The 26,089-nt window shown below is 35.0% G+C and overlaps 1 protein-coding gene across 5 annotated transcripts in view; it reads right to left on the bottom strand.

Moving 5' to 3' along the window:
- The window catches only part of VPS13C (vacuolar protein sorting 13 homolog C), a 195,257-nt gene that overhangs the window by 141,960 nt on the left and 27,208 nt on the right, over positions 1-26,089 (bottom strand). For 3 of the 5 annotated variants that reach the window (XR_008417070.1, XR_008417071.1, XM_053889012.1), the window contains exons 6-16: positions 24,832-24,894; positions 19,588-19,653; positions 19,200-19,309; positions 17,253-17,312; positions 13,974-14,033; positions 13,101-13,181; positions 11,641-11,698; positions 9,786-9,913; positions 7,470-7,576; positions 6,757-6,928; positions 5,640-5,702 (exon numbers count right to left, since the gene is read on the bottom strand). Coding sequence is in view for 2 of the 5 variants with exons in the window: in XM_053889012.1 (XP_053744987.1) it covers positions 5,640-5,702; positions 6,757-6,928; positions 7,470-7,576; positions 9,786-9,913; positions 11,641-11,698; positions 13,101-13,181; positions 13,974-14,033; positions 17,253-17,312; positions 19,200-19,309; positions 19,588-19,653; positions 24,832-24,894 (968 nt within the window). In the remaining 3 variants the exon portion in view is untranslated. The remainder of the gene's footprint in view (positions 1-5,639; positions 5,703-6,756; positions 6,929-7,469; positions 7,577-9,785; positions 9,914-11,640; positions 11,699-13,100; positions 13,182-13,973; positions 14,034-17,252; positions 17,313-19,199; positions 19,310-19,587; positions 19,654-24,831; positions 24,895-26,089) is intronic. The other 2 variants (XR_008417072.1, XM_053889013.1) reach the window with 1 other exon arrangement.

Here is a 26,089-nt window from a genome sequence, read left to right as displayed (position 1 = left end):
CTCGATCTCTCTCAGTCTCTCAAAAACAAACAAACAAACATTAAAAAAAAAAAAAAAAAAAGTAAGAAATTTTTGAGAAAGCATGTAGACAAGGCTGTTCATTGTAGTGTCATTTATAATTAAATATAATCAGTGGGAAATAGTGAAGCAAATTCTGATATATGCACAGAATGGAATACTATTCAGTTGTTTAAAATTATGTTGGAGAAATTATTCTACGGGCATAAAAATGGAATGCTATAGTAAATTTTTTAAAAGAAAGAAAAGCAAGTTACAAAACCTTTTCTTAACTCCACATTCCCCACCAGTTACCATTCCATTGACCTGTTCTCTCCTTACAGTAAGGTATCACACTGTCAACACTCAATGTCTCCAATTCCTAGACATCCACTCTCTCTCATTCCTATTGTCTCTACCCACATTTTTCTATAAAAACTGCTCTTTAATTGATTTCTTTATTGCTAAATCCAACAATAAACTTTCAGTTCCATGGTGGCATAAGTCCTATATAGCCCATCCTTCACATTAATGAGTAAAAATTCTGAACAAAATATAAAAATCATCTACAACAGACTCTAAAAACTAAGCAAAGTAGGCAGATGCTAGATAGGAGTCAAAATTTGGAGAAATCATCTCCACCAGAATGAGCTACCCATGTTTTGTTGTTGTTGTTTTTGCATTTTCCCTCACATGTTGTGCCTACCCTCTTTCCCCCCTTAACTTTTCCCTCCTGAGGATGTTATTGCCTTTGGGCAGTCCCCTTCCCTTTAGTGCAGACATGACCTATGACCTGTTTCTAACCAACAGAATATGACAGAGGTGACAAGATGTATGTGACTATGTGCATGAAACTGTACCAGCTTTCTTGCTGGAATCTCTCTCTCTCCCTTTGAAAAAGCAAGCTGACGGGGCACCTGGGTGGCTCAGTCGGTCAGGCATCCAACTTCAGCTCAGGTCATGATTTTGTGGTTTGTGGGTTGGAGCCCCATGTCAGGCTCTGTGCTGATAACTCAGAGCCTGGAGCCTGCTTTGGATTCTGGGTCTCCCTCTCTCTCTGCCCCTCCCCTGCTCACACTCTGTCTCTCTCTCAAAAATAATAAATAAACATTTAAAAAATTAAAAAGAAAAAAAGGAAAAGCAAGCTGCCATCTTGTGGGCCATGTTAAGAAGCCCATCTGGCAAGGAAATGAAATGAAATGATGAGCTAAGGAGCACCCTCTACCCAACAGCCAACAAGAAATTGGAGTCCTACATCCCACAGGCATAAGGAACTAAAATCTGCCAACAAAAGCAGATCCTTCATCAGTGACACCCCAGATGAAACCAGTTTCAGCCAACATCTTCATGGAAATATTTTGAGACCATAAGCAGAGATCTCAGGTAACAAGCTATACCTGAACTTCTGACTCACAGAAACTCTGAGATAATTGTGCATTGCTTTAAGTCACTGGCTTTAAGCCACAGAAAACTACTTCACACGGCTGTACCCTGAGTAAGGGCCTCAGCCATGGAGCACTGAAGAGGCACAGGTAGCTAAACCCCTGAAAGAAACTCCATAGGCTGGCCAAGGAATGAGAAAATGAAGTCCATGAAAACCAGAGAAGATGAGGGAAATACCAGGGGCAGAAGAGCCAGGGAATGGATTATCTCTTAATTCTGTGTATGAACCTGCACAAATTTCAGTCTAACCCAAGCTCCCCGTGTATGAAAGTGACCTAAACAAAAGGGGCAAAGATATAAAGACCTGCACAAGTCTCCAACTAACTCCTCTACTATTCATGTGCAAAATGGACCCAAACCAATGACATATCCAGCATGGAGCCTGACACAGGGCTCAATCTCATGGCATTGAGATCATGACCTGAGCCAAAAGCAAGAGTTGGACACTTCAGTGACTGAGCCACCCAGGTGCTGGGTATGGATCCAATGGTCAGATAACCTCAATGCTGAAACCAGCAGAGAACCGTTATAGTTTCTGCTAGATGATATGAAAGGAAAGACACTTGAAATGACTAAAAAGATTAGAACTTTCAGTAGAGAAATGGGAACTATAAAAAGGAACTCAATATGAGTTTTAGACCTGAAAAACATATTATTTGAAGGAAAAACTCCTAGGATGGGCTCAACAGTAAAATAGGGATGATAGAGAAAAATATAATCTTGAAGACGTACCAATAGAAATAATCCAATTCAAAGAACAGAGAGTAAAAAGATTGATTAAAAAAATGAACAAAGCCTCAGAGATTTGTGGCGTATCAAAAGGTCTCATATATATGTATATATGTATATATGTACACATTTGTGTGTATGTGTATAAAACTTGAATCCAAGAAGGAAAGAAGAAATCTAGACCAAAAATTATTTCAACACAGGTTTGAATTACACAGCTCCACTTATACATAGATTTTTTTCTATATATGTACAGTGCCATAAATATATTGTCCTTATGATTTTCTTAAGAACATTTTCTTTTCCCTAGCTTACTTTGAGAGTACAGTATAGAATACATATAACATAAAAAATATGTGTTAACCAACTGTTGATGTTATCAATAAGGCTTCTGGTCAACAGCAGACTATTAGTGGTTACCTTTTGGGGGAGTCTAAAGTTAATGAAGATTTTTTACAGTGTAGGGGGTCCCTAACTCCTGTATTGTTCAAGGGTCGGCTGTGTGTGAGTGTGTGTGTGTGTGTGTGTATAAAACTGGGAGTCCTAGACAGAAAAAAGAAAGGAATGTGATCAAAAATTATTTGAGGAAATAATGGCTGAAACATCTCATATTTTGGTAAATCTAATGGTCAATTCTCAGTCCTCAGCTCAGTTGACCAATCAGATGCATCTGTCACATATGATCACTCCCTCTTGCTTGCAATTCTTTCTTCACTTGACTTTGAGGATATTAGTCATAGAGCTTCCCAACTACATCCCTGGCAACTCCTCCATGATCAACTTTGTTGATTCTCATCTCTCTGACCTGTAACAATAGAATGCTTTGGGTCTTTGGAGTACTCCCCTAGCTACTCTAATTTCCGAGGTGATCTCATCTGATGTCACGGCTTTAAATACCATCTATGTACTGACAACTCCGAAATGTATATACCTAGCACAGATTTCTCTTCTCAACTATAAATTTATGTATCCAACTGTCTACTCCATACATCCACAACTTTATTTAAAAGATAGCTAAACTTAATAGGTCCCAAACTGAATTCTTCATCTCTCCCACCTCACCCAAGCTTATTCTATCCAGACTTCCCGATCTCATTTCACGGAAACTTCATCTTTCCAACTGCGACAGGCCAAAATCTCTAAAGTCATCTCCAATTTCTCTGTTATAACCCATATCTAATCAGTTGGAAAATATTAGCTCTATGTTCAAATTCTATCCAGAATCTGACCTTTTCTCATCACCTCCATTGCAACCACTCTCAGCCATTATCTCTCACCTCAAATATTTCAACAGCATCCTAACTGATCTCCCTATTTTCACCCTTGTTCTCCTTTTTACACAAAAGAGCAGACTGAGTGAATTTTAAAACATAAGTTAGACTGTATCATTCCATTCTCAAAATGGCTCCCTAATTCAGAGTAAAGGTCAAATTCACACAATTACTTGTAAGACCCTAACAATCTGGCACCCTCTCCAACTCCCATAAGCACCCCTCCTACTCCTCTACTATGTTCCACTCTGACCTTGCTAACGACCACTCTCCTCTCTCTCACCACTCAGTTAGTTCCGTGAGTGAACCAGATAGTCACCTCAAAACTTTTCAGCTTGCTATATTCTTTCTGTCTGGTACCCTTTTCCCTCAGAAAGCATTCTGGTTGATTCCCTCACATTCTTCAGGTGTTTGCTTAAATGTTTCCTTCTTAGTGAGGCTTTCCGTGACCACCCTATTTAAAATTGCAACCCTCATCATCATTACTGCCTGGCCCCAGTGATATATTCCTTTTCTGTATGCCCTTCAACTTTATTTTTATTTATGTTTTTATTATCTTTCTTTCTACTAGAATGTAAGTAAGGGATTTTTGTTCTGTTAATTTCTGTATGCTAATACAGATGATGATGATGATGAATGAAAAAAAATCACTTATTTACTAATTACTATGTGCCAAGCACTCAGTAGTCTAAGTGCTTTACATGGATTATCATGTACTCCTCAAAGTAACCCTGTGATGTACATACTATGAATTAATCCTATTTTACAAATCAGGAAACTGAGGCAATGAGAGATGAAAGAGCTAGCCCAAGATCATGCAAGTAGGCAAAGCTGGGATTAGAATCTAGACCATCTGACTCCAGAGTCCACACTCTTAACCATGATGCTAGTAAAATAGGCACTCAATGAGTACTTACTAAGTAAATGAATGAATAGGCGTGTGCTTTAATCCCATTTAAAAATGTGGGGCACCAGGGCAACTCAGTCAGTTAAGCGTCCAACTTCGGCCCAGGTCACAATCTCATGGCTTGTGGGCTTGTGGGTTCAAGCACTGCGTTGGGCTCTGTGCTGACAGTTCAGAGCCTGGAGCCTGCTTCAGATTCTGTGTGTGTGTGTCTCTCCCTGCCCCTCCCCCAATCCCCCCCCCTCTCTCTCTCTCTCTCTCTCTCAAAAATAAACGTAAAAAAATTTTTTTTGAATATGAGTATGTGTACAGAGATCTATAAATATCAAAAAGACTAAAAAATATACAAAAAATTATCAACTGTAGGTATATTCAGTGTGAGATAATAGCTGTTTCTATTTTATTTCTTTGTATATCTTTATTTCCTAACTTTCCTACAGTGAGTTGTATTGTACTTGCAATTTATTTTTTTTTAATTATCAAAAATGTCATGTTACAGAATAGGATTGACATGGAACAATGGAGACATGCCATTATTGGTAGGATATGCCAAGTGGGATAAGTCGGCATGAATTGTGAAATATAAACTGACTGATTCCAATTATGGTAAAAAAGAAAAGAAGTAAGAGAAGGAGAGAAGAAGGAAGGGAAAGAAGAAGGAAGGAAGGGAGGGAGGGAAAAGGAAACAAGGCAAAGACAAAGTGAAGGGACGGGGGATAAAGATCAAACTTAAGTCAGCACTTAGGCATGGGAGAAAAACTGCAAGACTGTGTGTCAAAATGTTAACAGCAGCATTCTGTGTTGCTAGGATTACAGACAACTTTTATTTACTTTCTTTTGGGGAGTTTCAAATTTTTTGTCATAAAATTAAAATTTTGGGGCACCTGGGTAGCTCAGTCGGTTAGGTGTCCAACTTGGGCTCAGGCCATGATCTCACTGTCTGTGAGTTCGAGCCCCACGTCAGGCTCCGTGCTGACAGCTCAGAGCCTGGAGCCTACGTTGGATTCTGTGTCTCTCTCATTCTCTCTGCACCTCCCCACTTGCGCTCTGTCTCTCTCTCAAAAATAAAATAAAAACATTAAAAAAAATTTTTTAGAAATTAAAACTTTTTGCCCTTTCATGTTAATGTGTTCTTTCCAATGTTCCAATTTTTTCTCCTGAGACCAAATGAAGGCACGAAAACTCAACCTTTATACTTGAATAAATCCCCTGAAACCTAAGACTTCCTGATCTTAAGTTTACAGGAGTAATAGTAACATGTTTAAAACACAAAATGAGCAAATAAAAATTATTACCTCAACTTGTGCTTGTTGCCTTGCTAAAATTATGTTAAAAACATCTAGAGTCTTCTCCAAATCCTATAAAATACAAAGAGACACTTGTAAAGAAGAAAAATGGCATTAGATTAAAAAAATTTTTATTCTAAGATTTCTAGGCTTATCCAGTCCATGAATAAACAGTAATTGTGATCTCATGTAAGTATAAAAATACAATATGAAAGTAAGAATTTTAATAAGATCATTACAGATACAAGAATATTTAGGAGAGAGGCTTCTTTTAGGTATTATCCTTATGGTTCTTACTTCTGATTCACTCTAGTCTATAGTATTTTATAACGATTGTACTATAAAACACAAAATTTAAGAATGCAAAATTCTATAAATCCACAAGAAGCTAAAGTAGAAAATGACTTGGGGAATTTAAATAAAAGTATGTAAGAATCTAATATGTATTGGTGACCTGTGTATTAGGTATTCTATGTGCTATTTCATGCAATTCTCAGAACTCTGTAAGACAGATCCTGTTTCCATTTTATACATGAGAACATCAGACCTCAGATTCTGAGAAACTTGATCCTTTTTCTAATATATAATATTAATGATTCTCATGTATTTCAGAATAATGGGAACTCAATTAATTCTTTACATTATGAATTTGTGGCAGAAGTAGTCATATAATCAAGACCAGATGATATTAAGCAACTTATATACTCAGAGTCGTGTTTCTCTATTTTTCCAAAGGGATTCCTATTTTAAGCAATAAGAGCTATTTTTTTTTTATAAATAATATTTTGAGCTCCTAAAAAAAGCCAGTAACAAAACTAATAACATATATCTAGCTAATAATAAATATATATTTGAACAGCTCTGCTACTAATCTTCTAAACATTATTATAAAAAAACCAAGCCATTTCTCCCAATAGTTTCTAGTAACCACATTTTATCTGACATTAGGATGGAAAAGAAAGATTTGTTTAAAGAAGAAAAAACTGAAAAAAAAAACTCTGCATTTTTTCAAAAAAGATCAGTCCTATTCTTCCTAAAATTATATTTTATATTTATAATTTAGAAAAATTAACACTGAAGGATGATTTAACAAGTAATAGCTTTCACTAATACATGCAAAATATACCTGAATTTGTTTCTGTATTTCTTCTGGGACTTTAGTCTGGGTTAGCTTACTTTTGTAGGCACTTTTATAACTCTTGAGCAACTGCCTGTGTTTTTTTATGTTACTCCATGACCACATCTGTGTGTACCTTCTTATATGAACTTCAAGAACAGAATCAATTGCATATTTCCACCTGCAAATCAAATTTTAATGTACATTTGAATACAAAGGTTTAAGAAAAAAAGCAGGAAAATGGCTTTGACTTTTGGATCTACACTGTTACATTTTTGTGTTCTTATTAACCATTCTCCTATAAGAGCTCAGCAATAACATTTCAATTGTCCAGTACAAATCTCTGACATAAACAGATTACAAAATGAGCAAACAACTCCAAGAAGAGGGTATGTCAAAGCAAAATCATAAAGACACAAAATGACATGTTATGCAAAATGAATACTATCCCAATATGGTTCTAACATTGAGCCCATGGACAATAAGACCAAAAAATGATTAAAGTCTTAATGCTAAGTGGAAAATTCAGTAATACTCTAAAAGCAAGAGTACAAGAGAATGTGTTTACAAAAAATTAACAAAGACATAATACAAAAGATATCCTTTTCATGTCTAATAAAGAAAAAAAGTGGTTTCATCACATGGCTTTAAAGGTCTCTTAAATCTGAGAGTTCCTAACTCTATTACATATTTCTCAAAAAAAAAAAAAAATTCTAACTTACCATTGTCGACCATTGGTATGAAGTGGTAAATAAGGCTTATATTTTCTGTAAGGGGCATTTCTAGCCATATAATCCAATGACTCCAAAAGGTCAATCATACTTAAGTACTATTAAAACAAAAATACAGTTATAATTATTACATTTCACACATGGATAAACACCATATTTTATTATATTTTCAGTCTCGTAAGACTCCAACTTCCTTGAAATAATGACGATCATGGTTGCTTGTTAATATATTTCATCAAATTGGGGCACCTGGGTGGCTCAGTCGGTTAAGCGTCCGACTCTTGATTTTGGCTCAGATCATGATATTACATTTCATGGGTTCCAGTCACTGAACCAGCTACACGCTGACAGCATGGAGCCTGCTTTGCATCCTCTCTCTCTCCCTCTCTCTCTGCCCCTCCCCTGCTCATGCTCTCTCTCAAGATAAACTTTAAAATATACGCTATATATATGTGTGTGTGTATATATATGTACATATATATGTATATACGTATATACACATACACACACATATACATATATATTATATATATATATAAGATATATATATTTCATCAAATTTAAGACACCATCAATTGTAAGTTGTAACATAATTTTTAAGTTCCACTATAAAAAGAAAAAAAAAAACAATGCTGCCAATTAAAACTGACATACCATCCATAATAATAATACATCCTATATTCAAATATGCTAAAGTGTAAGATAAAGGCACATCTTAGAAACAACCAAACACACTATCTATAACTAGTGACCTGGAACATGATTGTTCCTAAAACTACATATTTTCCTCTGGACCATCATTTCAGCATTGACTATCTACGAGCTGATTTGAAAATGGCTCCAGAAAATCATTATATAGCTAAAGCAAGATAAACGTATTTAATTGTCCATCTTATCACCAATACAACTCTGCAAGTACCAGGTAAGCAATTCAAATGAAGGGAAACACACACACACAACATGACTGTAGATAAGATAAAGAAAGGGGCAAATCTAGCTATTTCTTCTGTTTTTCTTAACACATTTTTACCAATTGGTTACCACATGGTTATTCACCACTTACAGTATGGATAGTCCGAACTTACATGTATTGTAAGTTTAAAATACACCCTAGATTTCAAAGACTTAGGAAAAACAAAAGGATGTAAAATATCTTAACAATGTTTTACACTGATTACATGCAGAAATGACAATATTTCAGGTATGCTAGCTTAAATGGAATGTTACTAATTTTACTAATTTCATCTTTTCTTTTTACTTTGCTAATGTAACAACTAGAAAATCTTAAACTAATTTTAAATTACATTAAAATTTTAAATTAAATTTTAAATTACATATACAACCTGAATGACAGTAATCCCCTCCTTATCCATAGGAAACATGTTCTAAGACCCCAAGCGGATGCCTGAAACCACGGATAGTACTGAACCCTACATATGCTATGCTTTTCCTTTACACATATACTTCTAATAAAGTTTAATTTATAAATTAGGCACAACAAGAGATTAACAACAATAATAGAAGAGAATAATTATAACAAGATGCTGTAATAAAAGTTAAGTGAATGTGGTGTGTGTTTCTCTCTCAAAATATCCTATTGTTCTGCATTCACTCTTCCTCTTATGATAAAATGCCTAATGATGATACAAAGTGAGGTGAATGATACAGGCACTGTGACATAGAACTGGGACACTAGTGACCTTCTGATGATACATCAGAAGAAAGGTCATCTGCTTGGAGACCACAGTTGACCCGTGTAAGCAAAACCAAGGAGAAGGAAACCGTGGAGAAGGGGAGACTACTGTACATTCTTATTGGACTGCACTGAGCTAAAAGTCATTTAGCTAAATAAATCCCTGGTCCTCCCTTCATTTTCAGTTCTCCAGGTCTGCTACCCAAACTCCCCGTGCATGTAACCAAATGAGAAACAAATGATGGAAGAAAAAGCTGCCAACATAAGCTATTCTAAAAACTAAGTAGACAATATTTAATACGAATATGTCTATTAAAATTTGAGGAAGAAAAAACACATAAAAATCTTCCATCATTTAAATAGGAATAATGTCATTTTCTATAACTTGGTAAGGTACTCTACCAAGAAGGAAAAGATCACATAAAATGAAGGAAATATTTTTTTAATTTGATATTTATTTTCTTAAAAAAAAAATACACACACACACACGTGTAAATATATAAAAGAACCACCAGAGCATTGGAGAGGAGCATCAGAGAAGGAATAATCACAAAGAACAAATGAAGTTGAGATTCAAAGCTTATCAAAGCTAGAAATGTCCGCCTGAATCCTACCTGAGGTTTAGTCAATTCAACAGCAATATTCTGTACTTCTATGTTCCCGTCAAGTTTGGGTGTTTTCAGCTCTGTTTCCGCATAAGGATTCATGAAGAGCTTTGCAGAAGCTGATATTGGCTGGAAAACTTTCATCACATGGGAAGACATAAGATATGTTTATAAGCCTTTACAAATGAACAACTATAAATAATTATGAAAACACTATTCTGAAAGTACAGAAAAATGACTAAAATATGTAAAAAATGTAACAAAAAACACTACCAAAAAATATTTAAGCATCTACTTATCTGCATAACATCGACTATAAGTTAAATGGGGATCTCTAAGGAGGAAATTGTACTCCTATGCTTCTAAGTAAAAATGCACAAAATAGTAGACCATCTACTCTTGGTTATTCTGGCTATATAAAATTAGGCTTCTCTTCCTTACTATGAGACATTTAATGATTTTATTATTCATTAAAAATATTATACAAGGTAGGAAACAAAATTTGATTATTTGTCTTAATCAATGGCAGAATTTACAACAGAATCATGAATGAAATTCATATTACCAAGAAAAAAATTGCTTACCACTTTACAATTTTCAAAATTATCATTACATATACAATCTTAGAATCAAATAAAGAAAATATTCCTGAAGTTAAGAACCAGCATGAAAAGGCATATTAGGGAAGATGACAGGGCAAAGTAATATGTTTAACTGTGAACAGTATCGAAGTTAGATAAATTGTGATATCGTACAGCATTTACAATTGCATACGATTGTATAAAATTTTTAACTTATTTAAAGGTTATTTACAAGTGGAGGATACCACTTATAAATGAGGTTGTAGATTTCTCTAAAATAGTTCTTTCACGTATGAAACTAAACACTTTCATCTGAAAACATCATTATCATTAAATGGAGAGGTCTATGAACATAAAGAGAAAGTGCCAACTCTTACATCATGGCAGTCAGCTATAAAATATGAAGAAAACGAGAGTAAACCACAGTAATATAGAATATGCAAGAAGATGAGCATGAAAGCTCAGCACAAACACAAAGGGGTGTACTAAATTTAACACAAAACAAAACAAAAGCCTCTTTAGAATGAAACTAAAATGGAGAAAACAGCATAAATAAATAAACAGGCTCGTTTGTTATAGGGCTATTGAAAAATAAGTAAAGGTGAGGGTGCCGAGAATTAGAAAAGCCCAGTTAGAAAATCTCTATGGGGGCACCTGGAGGACTCAGTAGGTTAAGTGTCTGACTCTTAGTTTTGGCTCAGGTCATGACCTCACGGTTCATGGGATCAAGCCCCATGTTGGGCTCTGTACTGACAGTGCAGAGCCTGCTTGGGATTCTCTCTCTCTCGCTCTCTCTCTTTCTGTCCTTCCCCTGCTCACACACACACAGTCTCTGTCTTTCTCTTTCTCTCAAAATAAACAAACAAATAAATAAATAACTCTAGAATCGTTGGTTTGTCATAACACTGCAATAGTGACATGGTAGGGTTGACCATGAGAATACCAAAATCTCAGAAACTGAGTTATTAAACAAAGAAAACCTAATGCCCCAAACAAACGTGATAACAAGGTAAAAAGAAAACAGGGAGGTCAAGGGTGTTTAGTCATTGGGAATGAACTACAGATGTACTTCCCTCCTCTCTCTTACTCTCCCCTGGTATGTATATGTCACAACCTATTCCTAAACACTTAGGTATAATCCAAATAGGCTATATTATAAAACTAAAATATAAAATCCATACTTTTGTCTTGTCAAAGTAACTTTACCACAAAAAGTATATTATGGCAGAGTATTTAAATCTACGCTTTCTATAATATGAAGTAAAACTTTTACCATTACTTACTATATTGATGATTTGCAGGTATATTGCTACTTGTAAGAATTCCACTTTTCAGCTGATCCTAAACAAAAATTTGAGGATGAGAATGAAAAGAAATACACACATATTCATCTACACATGGGGGGGAAATGTTGTTCTTAAATCAGTATCTTTATTTTCCTCTTTTTAATTAGTAGTCCACAAGAAAAGCACACTGAGCATTATTTTTGGGTATATTTCTTAGAAAAAATATAAAAGTAGATAATTTTTTAAAATTCTAAGTATCTAGGTTGCCTGGGTGGCTCAGTCGCTGAAGCATCTGATTTCAGCTCAAGTCATGATCTGGCAGTTCATGGGTTCCAGCCCCGCATCAGGCTCTGTGCTGACAGCCTGCTTTGGATTCTGTGTCTCCCTCTTTCTCTGCCCCTCCCCCACTCACGCTCTGCCTCTCTCTCTCAAAAATAAATACCATTAAATCAATGAAAAATAAAATAAAATAAAATTCTAAATATTTAAAAATGTTATAGTATTATGTTCCCCTCTGACTAAAAAAGAAACAACAACTGGGGGGGCGGGGGGGGGGGGCGGGGAGGTGCCTGGATGGCCCAGTTGGTTAAGCATCAGACTTGGGCTCAGGTCATGATCTCACGGTTCATGGGTTCCGGAGCCGCATCGGGCTCTGTGCTGACAGCTCAGAGCCTGGAGCCTGCTTCCGATTCTGTGTCTCCCTCTCTCTCTGCCCCTCCCCCATTCATGCTCTGTCTCTCTCTCTCAAAAATAAATAAACATTAAAAAAATTTTTTTTAAAAAAACAAACTAAACATCCATGAACTGAGATCTTAAACACTTTCTAGACAAAGGCAAATTATTTGCTACAATATCTTTCTGAGAAATAAGAGAATCTTGTAATTAAAGTTCAGAAAATTCAACTGTTCTTCCTTTTCCCTCTTAGTAAATAAAAATGACTAAGACTAACTTAGCACACTGAAGTTTTGAATTGACCTTTCACTGTTCAGGAAATCATCATCACAAATGTTTACAACATTTGCTAAGGTCAACTACACTTCAATTAAAAAAAAGTGCTAAGAAGATGTTCTTTAGCTCTGAAAGGTATCATCTTTCCTTACAATACTCTTCAAGTAATCGTTCTGACGTGAAACACCACAATGTAACCAGAATGCCATCAAAATGTGAGTGTAAAAAACCGGAAATGAAGTTTTAATGTAATAGCATAGGTTATTATTTCACTGTGTAGTGAATGGTTTCACAAAGATCTTCAAAAATACCAGTTTATTTTTTGAAGTTTATTTATTTTAAATAAAAATTTAAAAAAAAAGAGTGGATTCCAAAAACTGTGTTTCACAATTCTGGTATAGTTAAATACAACTTAAACAAAAGACTATATCCTGTTCTCCTTCAGCAGTTCTTATGTTAAAAAAAGTTTAGGGAGTGTAGTGAGCTCTTCAGGCATAAACTGAAATTACCAAGATCTGTTCCTTCGATCCCTGGTAAGACATGCCACAGTTTACATTCCAGTAGGCACTAAGACTATCAAGTCGTACAAGCTGTAAAAGAAAAATCAAAGAGGTCAAGCAACTAACACATTAAAATTATGAAGCAATATTAAAAGATTATTCTCATATTCACCCTAACATTATCCAATTGCCATTTTGAGCTTTTAAAGAAAAAACTTAAGCAAATATGGGGAAAACATAATCATGTTATTCATGGACTTTATTATTAACCTTAGCATTTGGTAAATTGTGCTTCCGGCAACACTATTTCCAAGGAAATTCGTTCATTCAGTTATCAAATATTAATTGATAATTTACTATTTAACAGGCCTTGTACATGTTTTGTTGAATAAGAAAGACATGATTCCACCAATGGACAGGAATGGCTGTTTAGAGGGAGGGGTGAGGGGAGGAGAATCTAGAACAACAAGGTGGGGAAAGCTACAAATTCACAATGTTTATTAGCATATTTAAAGTATTGTGAAGTCCTGTGGTTTAAAACAAAATGAAACATACTGTTTAATTATGTACAGCTTAGTACTTCCATCAGTAATCTTGACCAGAGAATATTTTTTCTATAAATCTAATATCTCAATTACCTAATGCTCCACAAAATACATTTGGAAAATATTAATTTTTCTGATTCCTTTTGCTAGGGGAAGAACCTAAACCTCAGAAAAGGTAAGTGATCACAGAAGGTCACACAGTAAGCAGAGCCAAAACCAGGCCCTACACTTCAGTCACTCTTCAATGGCACATTGGGCTCCATCAAGGTTTCAAAAAAAATATGTTAAGTGTGTGTTCCTACAAAAATAATAACAAATTCTTAATCCAGTCTAATACCTTGTATATAATTTTTTCTGCTTCATTTAATATGCATGGAGTCCAATGTTCATTTGCAGTCTAAAAGAAATAAAAAATAACTGTGAAACATAGTATATATATCATAAAACATTTATATGTATAAACTATTAAATATTATTTAATATTATTAAATAATTATTAAATATATTTATATATTTTAAATATTTAATATTTAAATATTAAATAATTATTTAATAATTATTAAAATATTTATAAACTATGTCAAAATAACTTAGACAAAAGAAAAGACATCTGGCTAATGTTCACTACTGTTACCTGTTCCCTTACATATCTATTTGACAAAATCAAAGGAATGGTGAAAATAGAATTGAGGAGGTTCTAATTTAACCGAGTTCATTCATCCAGAAAATTAGAGTTGCTATTTGTCTAAACTATGTGTCTGTGTGGAAGGAATTGGATATGAATAAATGACTAAAAAAAAAAAAAAAAAGCTAGCCTATGAGATAGTGAATAAGAAGGCCCATATTCTTTTAAAAGATCAAATAAATAGTTCTTGCAAAATAGGAAGAAAACCACGAGAATATGGAAATCACAGCATGACCGTGTTTCTAGAAAGTCAGCATAGTCAGTTAAGGCCAAATGCCACCATGAGATAAACTAAAACTAATTTATTGAGCAGTCAGGGCATTACTGATGGACTTGTCAAGAACAATTTCAGAGGCACAGCAGAGTCAGTACATTGGGTAGTGAGTCAGCAGGCAGTAAGGAAACAAAGATGGTAAAGGTAGAGAATTCTCTCAGAAAGTTAGAAAGAGGCAAAAGAGAAGGCAGCGGTTAGATGGGGCCTAAGTGGGGTGGGAGAAGGTTCAGGAGGCCCTTTTAATTTTATTGTAAAAGACCTGAGGGGCACCTGGCTGGCTCAGTCCAAAGAGTGTGTGACTCTTAAACTCAGGGTCATGAGTTCAAGCCCCATGTTGGGGGTAGAGATTACTTAAAAAAAAAAAAATTAAAAAAATCTTAAAGGGGCGCCTGGGTGGCTCAGTCGGTTAAGCGGCCGACTTCGGCTCAGCTCATGATCTCACGGTCCGTGAGTTCGAGCTCCGCGTCGGGCTCTGGGCTGACAGCTCAGAGCCTGAAGCCTGTTTCAGATTCTGTGTCTCCCTCTCTCTGACCCTCCCCCCTTCATGCTCTGTCTCTCTCTGTCTCAAAAATAAATAAAAGTTAAAAAAAAAAATTTTAAAAAATCTTAAAAAAAAACATTTCCACAGTGTTGCAAATGGCAAGATTTCATTTTTTTCATTGCCAAGCAATACTGCATTGTATATGTATATACCACATCTTCTTTATCCATTCAATCAAGTGATGGACATTTGGGCTCTGGGTGTTTTATGTAAGTAATGAATCACAGGAAATCTACTCCCAAAGCCAAGAGCACACCATATACACTGTATGTTAGCTAACTTGACAATAAATTATATTAAAAAAATTTTTTTTAATTTTAAAAACTGCAAAATTAAAGAAACAAAAAAAAAAAAAAAACCACCCAGACTTGCATGTGTTTAAATGCTTACAGGAAGGAGTGGAAGGAGGGGAAAGGGTGGGGAGGAAGAGAGTTGAAGCTTTAGGAAAAAGAAAATTTATGGAAAGAAAGAAAGAAGTGATGAAAGGAGGCAGAGAGAGAGGAAGGAAAAAAGCTCCTAAGGACATGGAGAAGATGGGATCCAGATCAGAGGTGGGAAGATCACCTTAAATATAAGAGTTCAATTGTAACTGGAAAGATGGAAAAAAGGATTGGTATGGATACAGAAAGAGCTAAGTTTGGGATTATTGTTGTTATTAAAGTCAGTGTAATAGTTGAAGCAAAAAATTACTGAGCCAGACATGTCCCAAATGCTTTACACAAACTATTTCCTTTAATCATCACAAAAACTCTAAAATAAAAGTACTATTTTATCAGTGAATGAATGAAGGTTAGACAGAAGGAGACCATCACGGTAACCAGTAAAATAATGTTTCAGGTGTTCTAATAAAATATAATAGGGGGCGTAAAAGAAGAACAATAAATTCTAAGAGGAAACTGAGAAAGGAATTGGAAAGACAAGGTAATATCTAACATAAGAATTAAAACCTGAACAGGATCGTCAAGGAGACAAAGAGAAGAAAGTAATACAGGCAAAGAAAACGGTATGAAGAGTCTGAGCAAAGATATAGAGAATCAAACAACAGTATACACTAAGGAAACTACATATCATTTGTATGCACTAGTGGGCCTCTTTATCAGTCAATGGGAAGTACATGACTAAATTGTATTTTGTGTTTTGTCGGTTAGAAGCTCAACGTAAAATACTGTGCTCATTTATGACTAATATTGTTAGTCTAGTTTTTCTGGAGCAATTATCTCTAGTCTCTGTTATTGTAGATTTCATTTTTCATCAAGAGCTACTTAAAATTCATCTTGGAAAGAAGCAGAGGTAAACAGTATAATAAACAGTAGCTTCCTTAGTTCCCTTAAATTTGTTCATCTAGGTTTTCTGTTTTGTTTTTTTCCCCCCAATGTTTCTGCTTTGGTCTTCAATTTGATGTATATCTCTGTTTCTCCATATGGAAATATTATTCTTAAGGCCTCAATGGAACCATGTCCTTTTTTCTGTTTCTCCCCTTCTCTTTCATTTTGCTTCCTCTTCTTTCTTCACTAAGGCCCTCTCCATATAACTAATGAGAAGACAAATATGTACCCAGCATGATTTACTCACTGTCCTTAACTTTAAACCATTTTTCCTACCATAGAGTTGTCCAAAGAAAATAGAGGGAAAAATGTCCAACGTGAATATACACACTATTTACCTTTCAAGATCTTTAGAAGAAAAGCAAACTGCATTATAAAATACTTAACCAAAATAAACTACCTTATATACATCTCAATGTAATACACTTGTACATATACACATTTCTAAGCTATTTGGAAATTCTACCTGCCTATACCAAGGATGAGAACATGACTCTATAAAAATTTGCCTTCCCCTATCTTCCCACATGTTTAAGATACAGCTTTTAATTCTTTAACAATGTTTGATATTGGTATCTTGATATTCATTAAATTCAAAGACACATCGAAATAGAGAATGTGATAACAGCATCACTATAAATTTTGAACTTCTAGAAAAGTTGTAAAAAAAATTACACATAAAAACAAAATAGCTGTTTGTATCAACAGTTGGTTTTAGCAATTCACCCTGTGACATGGCAATATTTTACATGTAATTGTAAACTGTAAATTGTAAATAAGGCCAACATTACCAATAGACTGAGTTCTCCCAGTGTGACACCAAATGAAAGAGGCTGCTTTGGATCAGTGACCTATCAAAAAAGAAAAGATGGCATGAAAATATACTGATGGTAAAAGTGAAGCCATGCTCCAGTCTGTACAGTAGGCAACATAGGGCAATTAGTATGCAAGTAAGTCACACAATCCAAATGGATTTGTGGGAAAAAAAGAAGAGAAAAAGGCAGTAACATGGCTAGGATTACCCATATTTTGTAGGCATGATATGAATACGATACTTTCCCAGTGAAACCCTTTTCTTATGAAATGAACTCTTTTCTCACTAACTAGATTCTTGTCTAAATAGTGAAAAAGAGACAGTCTCTTTAGGTCTACTATTAAAGATGTTCTTCAAAGATAAAGAAAACAAGATGTCATGGATAATAACCGCGCCACTAAACTACTTTTAACACTTAGAAATGTGAACTGTCTCGTTAAGCCTTTAACATTCTTAACTTTTCAAAACTGCTTTGTTAGGAAAGGCCCAAGACTCTTAACATACTCTCTTAACCTGTTAAACTTTTGTTCTATTCCTGATCTTCGATACATAAGTTATATTGACACACCACGCTTACGCTGTACCACAATGTGTACAATGTCATTGTCTTAGACATCACAGGGATGTCCAAAAGTCATACAGGGTGGTTGGCCATGAAAGAAACTAGGGAAACTAGAGAGAGAAGAAAAAACATACTGTTTTAAGTCATCCAACAGGGACTCCAGAGTGTAGTCACATAGACCCTTCGCAAATGCAGGAAAAATGCATGCTCTGGAATAACTAAGAAGCACAAATCGCTCTGGGAGCTTAGTTTTTTATTATCTTCCTTTGTTTCCACGCTCATCCTTATACCTCAGACAACCAGCTCAAGACAGCTTGCAGCTATTTCAGAATAAAACATAACTCCTCACTTGCTAAAGCACCACCCACAAACTACTATCATCCAGTGAGCATCTTTATGATACATTATTATACTTTCCCTACTCCCCACTTCCTAAACTCTATTTTTCATTATCCTAAATACAATAATTAAGGTAATAACATTGAAAGAGGAATGATACAAGGAAGATCCCTTTGCACTTTTTAGTTCTTTTCCTCTTAGACCTTTTTAATCTATCTTGTCAGTGACACCAACTTAAACATTATTGATGTTACTTATCCCACTCCTGTGCATCTCTGTATATTTTTTTTATTAAAAAGAGAGAAATAATGTGCCTTTCTAATTGTACTTGCACAGTAAAAAAGCTTAGTTAAAGCTCAAACTGAGGTTCACATTCATCAATACGCCATTAGTTTCAATAATAACTCTCACTTCCATGATGTGTTGAGGTGATTTATATTCCTAAGTTTGTTTAAACAAGGGCACTGATGACTTAGGTTTTTTAGACATTTGTTAACAAAATTCAGTTTAATGACTACCTAAAACCAAAAGGTAAAGTCAAAATAAGATGGAGATAGTGTATCTTGCAAAACTACAAGTACGTATTACTAAAACTGAAGTTCTATAAGGAATCTGTGAGAAAAAGAAAAGTTCTATATACGTCAGTACTGCTTTAATTAAATCCAAACCTTAAGTTATTAAAAACAAAAAAGAATACAAACTCATTTTTAGAAGAGACGGAATAGCATTTCCATCATCTTAGGTAAGTGAAAAAATTCAAGGTTATTTTACGTAATTTTCAAACTTTAAAACAAAACTAAATATATTACTTTTAGAAAGGGGTATACAGTGGTTTTATATTTATACACATAAATGCCTAATGAAAGAAGTGTAACACAGGAAAGATATGGTAGTATATTCATCAGAAAAAAAAAATCATGGATTTAGAATCTGGTACAGATAACCCATATCTAAACAAATCAATAATTAGTATCATAAAATACACAATTATTAGCTTCACCTCAATAAGTTTAAATTACTTACATCATCTTCATATTTAATGTGAATGTCTGTGATTTTTACTTGTACGTTTTTAATTACTTGGGTTGCCAATTTTTCCAAAAATGTATCCTTTTTGGCTTCTTTTGCCTTATCTATAAAAAACAGAAAAATACAAGGTCAAGAATTGAAATTCTCACATACTTCACTATCAAATGACCAAAGCATAGCAAAGGCACTACTCAACAGAAAGGACAGCCTATTCTGGTGTCCTTGTTTTATTTTAGATTTATTTTAGACTTTAATATGTGTTTCCAAGTTAAAACTTATTTTTGAAGTTATGGAGTATCTAACATTCATTTTACCTTTGAAGACAGAAATCAAGTGGCGATGTGTACAAATAACACATGGCATAAAAACTACTTTTACCTACCTTTCGAGCGATCAAGACTTTTAAAAGGTTTCTTAAAATGTTTTTTGTGCTTTTTACGTTTACGTCCTTCTCAGTGGAAGCATTTTAGTGAGAAAAGGATAAAATTCAAGTTAGGAGACTAGAGGACAGAAAGAAAAACAAGAGAATTCTTCCTAACAGCAAATTCTGGTACAGTTCGCTTTATTTCTATTCTAAACTGACCTGCTATTTCAATACAAACAGAAATTCATAAACCTCCTTAGTCTAGAATAACCTCCTTTAATCTAACAAATAACTTGGCAAGTACAATTATACAAAAATTAGGCAAATATCCATACACAAAGTGCTTTAAATATTTTTGACTCTTCAATTAAAGTTTAACTTTAATTTCAAGGTTATCAAAATACTGGAAATGTAATAATGACCGAATATAAAACTTTCAGGGAAAGGTTTTCACAAATATATGGTAGGGACACAGGAACACAAATGAAATGAATGGTTAGGTTGGTGACAGGCAACTTCCTCTGGATGATACACCTCACAAGCAAAACCCCTGAACGACTTAAGGATACAAAGAACCCCCAAAGAGAAGAATGTACATTGAACTGTACTTTGAAATTGGCTTAGTAATTAATTCCTTTAAAACCTCATCCTCTTTAACTGGCACTGCTTCACTTTTATGGCATTAAGCAACACCCCTCTGATCCAAGTTACACACCTTTACACTCAACTTCCTACTAGACATCATCTCTAGTCTGCACTCTTAAAGTGGTCTCCGTATGGTCTCGCTTGCCTCTAGTCTCCACACTACCTCCAAAATAAACATCCTCGTAGGGTGCCACTAGACTAATACCTTCTACAATGCCATTCACAGCCTGTTAATCCCCTACTCAAAATTCTTTTTTAAGGCTCTCTGCAGCCCGGCAGACAAAATGAAAAAGTGTTTGCATGACACAAAGGTCCTTTCAAGATCTGACCCCTAGCTCCTTGTGCCGTTCTATCTCCTCTACTCATGCTTGCGCTGGATACTTCAGAAACACTATTCTTACCTAACAAAACAAGCCTAACTTTCTAACGGCTAATGCTTCTCTCTTATATGAATCATTCCCAGAACTTCCCTGAAGTTCTTCACCAGGCAAACTCCTGGGAGGCTCCCAAATCCCAGATCCCCTAAGGCCTTCTTCAACTATTCCAAGCAGCTCCAGGGCCATCTACCTCTGCACCTTTACATAGACTTCCACTAAGCAGTGATTATACTGTAATTGAAATGTTTACACAACTGTCTTGCCACTAGGCAGGAATCTTCATTAGGACAGGAATTATCCTAATATGTAGGCACACAGCACATGACAGGCATCTGTTCAAATGAGTCAAAAAATCCACATCTGAACATTGTAATAAAATATATAAACCCAGCTCAGGTTATATATATAGCATTTGAGAAAATACACATGAAATTTAGCTTGAAATCTTAAAACTGTTCTTCCTTGGGGTGCCTGGGTGGCTCAGTGAGTTAAGTGTCTTGACTTTGGCTCAGGTCATGATCTCACAGTTAGTTGAGTTTAAGCCCCGCATCAGGCTCTGTGCTGACAGAGAACTCAGAGCCTGGAGCCCACTACGGATTGTGTATGTCTCCCTCTCTCTCTCTGCTCCTCCCCTACTCACACACTCTCTCTGTCTCTCTCTCTGTCTCTCAAAAATAAATAAACATTAAAAAAATTAATAACTAAATAAAATTGTTCTTGATATTTTAGAGCAAATTGTCCTGCCACTATAAAAACAAAGAACCAGGGGCGCCTGGGTGGCTCAGTTGGTTGGGCGTCCGACTTCGGCTCAGGTCATGATCTTACAGTTCTTGAGTTCGAGCCCCGCGTCATGCTCTGTGCGGACAGCTCAGAGCCTGGAGCCTGCCTCGGATTCTGTGTCTCCCTCTCCCTCTCTGCCCCTACACAGCTTGCACTCTGTCTGTCCCTCTCTCAAAAATAAACAAACATTTAAAAAAATTAAAAAAACAAAAAAACCCCAAAGAACCAAATCCTGGATTCCAAGAATAAAACCCTAAGTTTCAAGACGAAAATATTTAATAAATACATAAACAATCTGGACCTTGTTATTACCAGTATTTCTTGCCATAATGATGGTCCCTAAGTCTTTTTCATTCATAAATTAAACATCTAGAAACAGACTGAGTTCTCAAAGAAGTATTACTTAAAAAGAAACAAGAAAGACAAAACTACCCCCACTTGACTAGGACAGCTTTCAGAGACAGTTTCAGCTTCTGGGTTTAGATACTACTGTAACTCACTCTTCTTACCTTACCTTATTATCTTTCTGGCTTCACAACTGTTTTAGCCTCTTGTTTCATCTTTATTTGATCCCAGTGTTAGAAAGTTTCTATTTAATCTGATGAATACTAAATTTATGATTCTCAATCACTCTCTAAATTGGTCCTCAAATATTTTGGTCTTGGGGCACCTTTTACACACTTACTTGAGAACCTTTCAAAGCTTTTTATTAGTGTGGGTTACAACTACTGATATTTGCCAGAGTGGAAATCAAAACTGAGCAATTTTTTAAAAATGTTTAATTCACTTTTTAAAAACTACTATGCAATAGCATTGATAACACATGTTTATGAAAAATAACCATATTTTCCAAACAAAAAATTGTAGTGAAAAGAGTAGCATTGTTTTACAATCTTACAAATCTCTTAATGTCTGGCTTGGCAGAAGACAGCTAGATTCACATACCTCCTTCTGCCTTTGATCCGCTGAAATATGTTGTTTAAATTGAAGCATAAGAAGAAAATCTGAACTAACCACATACACGTGCAACAAAAACAAACAAACAAAAAAGGGTGGAACATCTTCATGGTCTTTTCATGTAAATACGGATACTATACCCAAACTCAACAAGTGGTAGTTTCTTAAAGGTTAATTCCATTTTGGAATCTGAAACTCTATCAATAATTTTTTCATCCAAATTAAATTAAATTGGTTACCTTCCACTTTAAATGGATCTTTTACACATACCTGAATTTTTTTATCACTCATTGATAATAAGGAAATATTGCTTCATTGAATTATGCAGATCTTCTCAATGTTGAGTGATTTCATTATTTACCATCAAAAATCCCATTTGTTAGTACCCCTGACAATCTCATCAAAAAGTCTTTAAGTACTGGGAAGCTGCCAAACTCCAGGTGGCAAATACAAGTTTTCCAAAATTCTAATTTTTGCTCAAAAGCTAAAATCTTATGATTAGCAACAAATATCATGAGTTGATTTTTGTTGAAGTGTCTACCAAACACCCAAATCTGAATAATAACAGTCTGTCAATCACTCTTCCACGTAAAATGATTTTCCAGGAAAAAAGCAACTAGTTCAGCTGACAATTTAAACAATGCGCAAGTATTTTTCCTTAAGACAATTATTCTACGTTAAGTGCTTCATACATACTTCTGCCTTTGTCACACAAAAAATTAAAGACACATAGTCAAGACCTTAAGTTGATTCAAATTAAATTTTTTCTATTCCATCAATAACAGTTTTAAGTAATACTGGGGCTCTCTTTCTTTTGTTTCATCTTATTTTTTACTGTGAGTACATGGTAGTGAACAATAGAATGGCAACCAGTCAAGTTTGGTGCCACTGCCTTGATTCATGCTGAGGCAGCCGCAATTTTACACAACACTGCTTCTTCATCATCAGCACCAGTGTTGGCACAGTAAAAAATCAAATATTGTTTTAGTATTATTTATTACGAAAACAGTTTTGATGGTTTGGGAACTATTGCTCTAGAATAACTTTTTAAATGACATCAAATGGGGAAGGAATATACACTCAGAAAGTAGAAAGATGAAATGATCATGAAGTATACATTAAGTCCCACCCAAATGAATGAAGATATCATCACCAAATTAACTATTCTCATTTCAGAATCATCAATATTCTAGGACTAGTTTTTTATCCAGGTTAATGTAGTGTTTTTGAAAAGTAAACTCTGAATCAATTACATTTTCCTTTATAGTGATTGATCACTGTCTGGTTTTTTGGGGGGGAGGTGGTGTTTTGTTTGTTTGTTTGATCACCAATATTGTCCAATGATTTTGTTATGACTTGAACGGGCCACTGGAATTCATTTGTACCTTGGAGGCAGATAACTCCTAGTAGGATCAGAAAACACTGCTCCGAGAGACTGTAGAAAGTTGGTCTAATCATAACAAAATTAAAAAGTGAGCCATGAGTACTTCCTGACTATCTTTTATATTAAACAAAGTAACTGCAAGGCAAATTAGCATAGTCAGTCACATTTGCTAAAGGGGCAAATTTTATTAAAAGAGAAATGCCTTTCAAGACCATTTCACTCAATGCTGTGATATCTGCAATGCAAATTCTTCTTCCATTTGGCAAATGAACCCAAATATTAAACAAGTTTCTAGCTGTAGAATTCTAACCTAATGCTTATTGTTTATGTTTTGAGTACACACCTCACTTGCCATTCAATCGATACAAATTTTAAGTGTGACTAAGTTAATATAATAAACTCCTATAAAATTACAGAAAATATAATTAAACATGTCAAATTAATTTGTAAATTGTCAGAATTATTATTTTAACATACTTGATCAATTCCCTACCAAATAAAAGAATCCTATTGTAAATGCTAAAGCAGTCAGCCTTCAAATCTGCCTTTTGTGGAGCCTCAAATTTCAGTATGCTGTGTAAGACAATGGTCTACATTGGTCTCTGGAGCTCCTACGGAGGTAAAGCAAATCAGGGAGGATATGAAGGACGCCAGACGGACACCTCTTATCAAGGCTCTAAATAAAGTCCCACACAGTAAAATAGGTTCCATTTTCTTGCTTTTTACAAATCTGAAAACTACTACTATAGGAGAGAACTTGCCCAGCTGAGAAACTACTATATGACAGAGTCCACAAGGCAATCCAGATGTGAAAGTTGTCTACAGACCAAACTGTAAGCTCCACAAGGACAGCTCATGTTTGTTTTACCCCATGAACATTCAGGCATCCAGCACGGTGCCTGCCATGTGAATACACTAAATATTTAGTGAATGAACAAATGGCTACAGAAGGTTGGGAAATGGAAATGATGGTAAAGGAGAAAAACCTGAATTACATTTCCATATTTTCTTAAAAAAAAAAAAAAAGGCATGTCATCAAATGGGCTCCATTAAATGTTCAAGAGTAGATAAGAATATAATTTTTTATATAACTAAATAAAATTAACCATGCATACCCACCAGGCTTGATGTCCTTGTAAACAAAGTTTTCCAAGCCATATATGAACTCCCCTGAATGTGCCCCTGCATCCGCATGGCAGCAATAACCAGAATGCAAAGCATTTAAAAGACACTTTAATTTCACATGTAAAATATGTCTAAACTTAATTCAAAGAATTAGAAATCATGTGACAGAAGAAGTGAAATGCAGTGACACCAAAACAATCTATTTCTAAGGAAGTATTCACAGTGACACCATTTCCATTATTTCAACATACAAACTTTATTATCATAATACTGTAACAAGATTTCTTAGTAATTAAAATTGTAAGAATTAACCATTTCAAATTAAGCAAAGCAGACAAACTAGCACTAATATCTCACTGAATTGTTTGAAATTTTCCAACAGAGCAAAAATCAGATATTTTGGTTCCCTTTTTGCCTACTGTTTTTGCCCATTTGCAGAACGCAATATTGAGAGATATTTACACTAACTTCAGAGTCAACTAAAATGAACTCATCTTACTTTAATTTACTCTCATCTGTCCCTTTTTAGATACAATGACTCCTTTCTACCCATTCTTGTTAGTGATGGCCAGATAGCACCATCCTCCCATTCCCTCCTCACATACAGCATAGACACGACAGCAAGCTTAACCTTTCTAAAACACAGCTCTTATGACATCCCTCCCTGGATTTTTAAAGAAAGTAAAAGGGAAACTTACTGACTCTCTTCGTGGTTATAGATCAAAGTTTGTTATAACACGAAACTAAAAATAAAGGCTCTAGAGCCAGAGAACGTTCAAATTACAGCTCTATCATTTTCTAGCTCTGTGACTTAGGATGACTTATTTAACTTGCAGCTTTCTCCACTGGGAGAAATGGGAACAATAGCCTTAAGTCATAGAGTTGTAACTATTAAATGAGTCAATAAATAGAAAGCATTTTGAAAAGTGACCTGGCAAATAGTAGATACTCATTAAATGTTAGCTGCTACTATTGTCATTACCGTCACCATTATCACCATCACGGCATTCAAATCTCTTAAAATTGACCTAAACTCAGCTTTTTAACTTACATTTAACTACATTCTATCAAACTCCCAAATTCTTAGCTGTTCCCCATACATACTCCATACTTGTCTCTCTTCACTGTCCCCTCCACCTAGAAGACCCTGTCTTCTTTTCTGCAAACTCATCTTTTAGACACAGCTTAAATATGTGTCTAAACAGTGTCTGCCCTGATCTCTTTGGCTGAACATGATATGTTCATTCTGAAC

Source organism: Panthera pardus, unplaced genomic scaffold (genome assembly GCF_024362965.1).
Source record: "Panthera pardus isolate Hobbes unplaced genomic scaffold, ASM2436296v1 HiC_scaffold_24, whole genome shotgun sequence".
In the NCBI taxonomy this organism is placed as follows: Eukaryota; Metazoa; Chordata; class Mammalia; order Carnivora; family Felidae; genus Panthera; species Panthera pardus.
The sequence above is the reverse complement of the archived record's forward strand: the minus strand, read 5'-3'. Positions and strand labels throughout refer to the sequence as shown.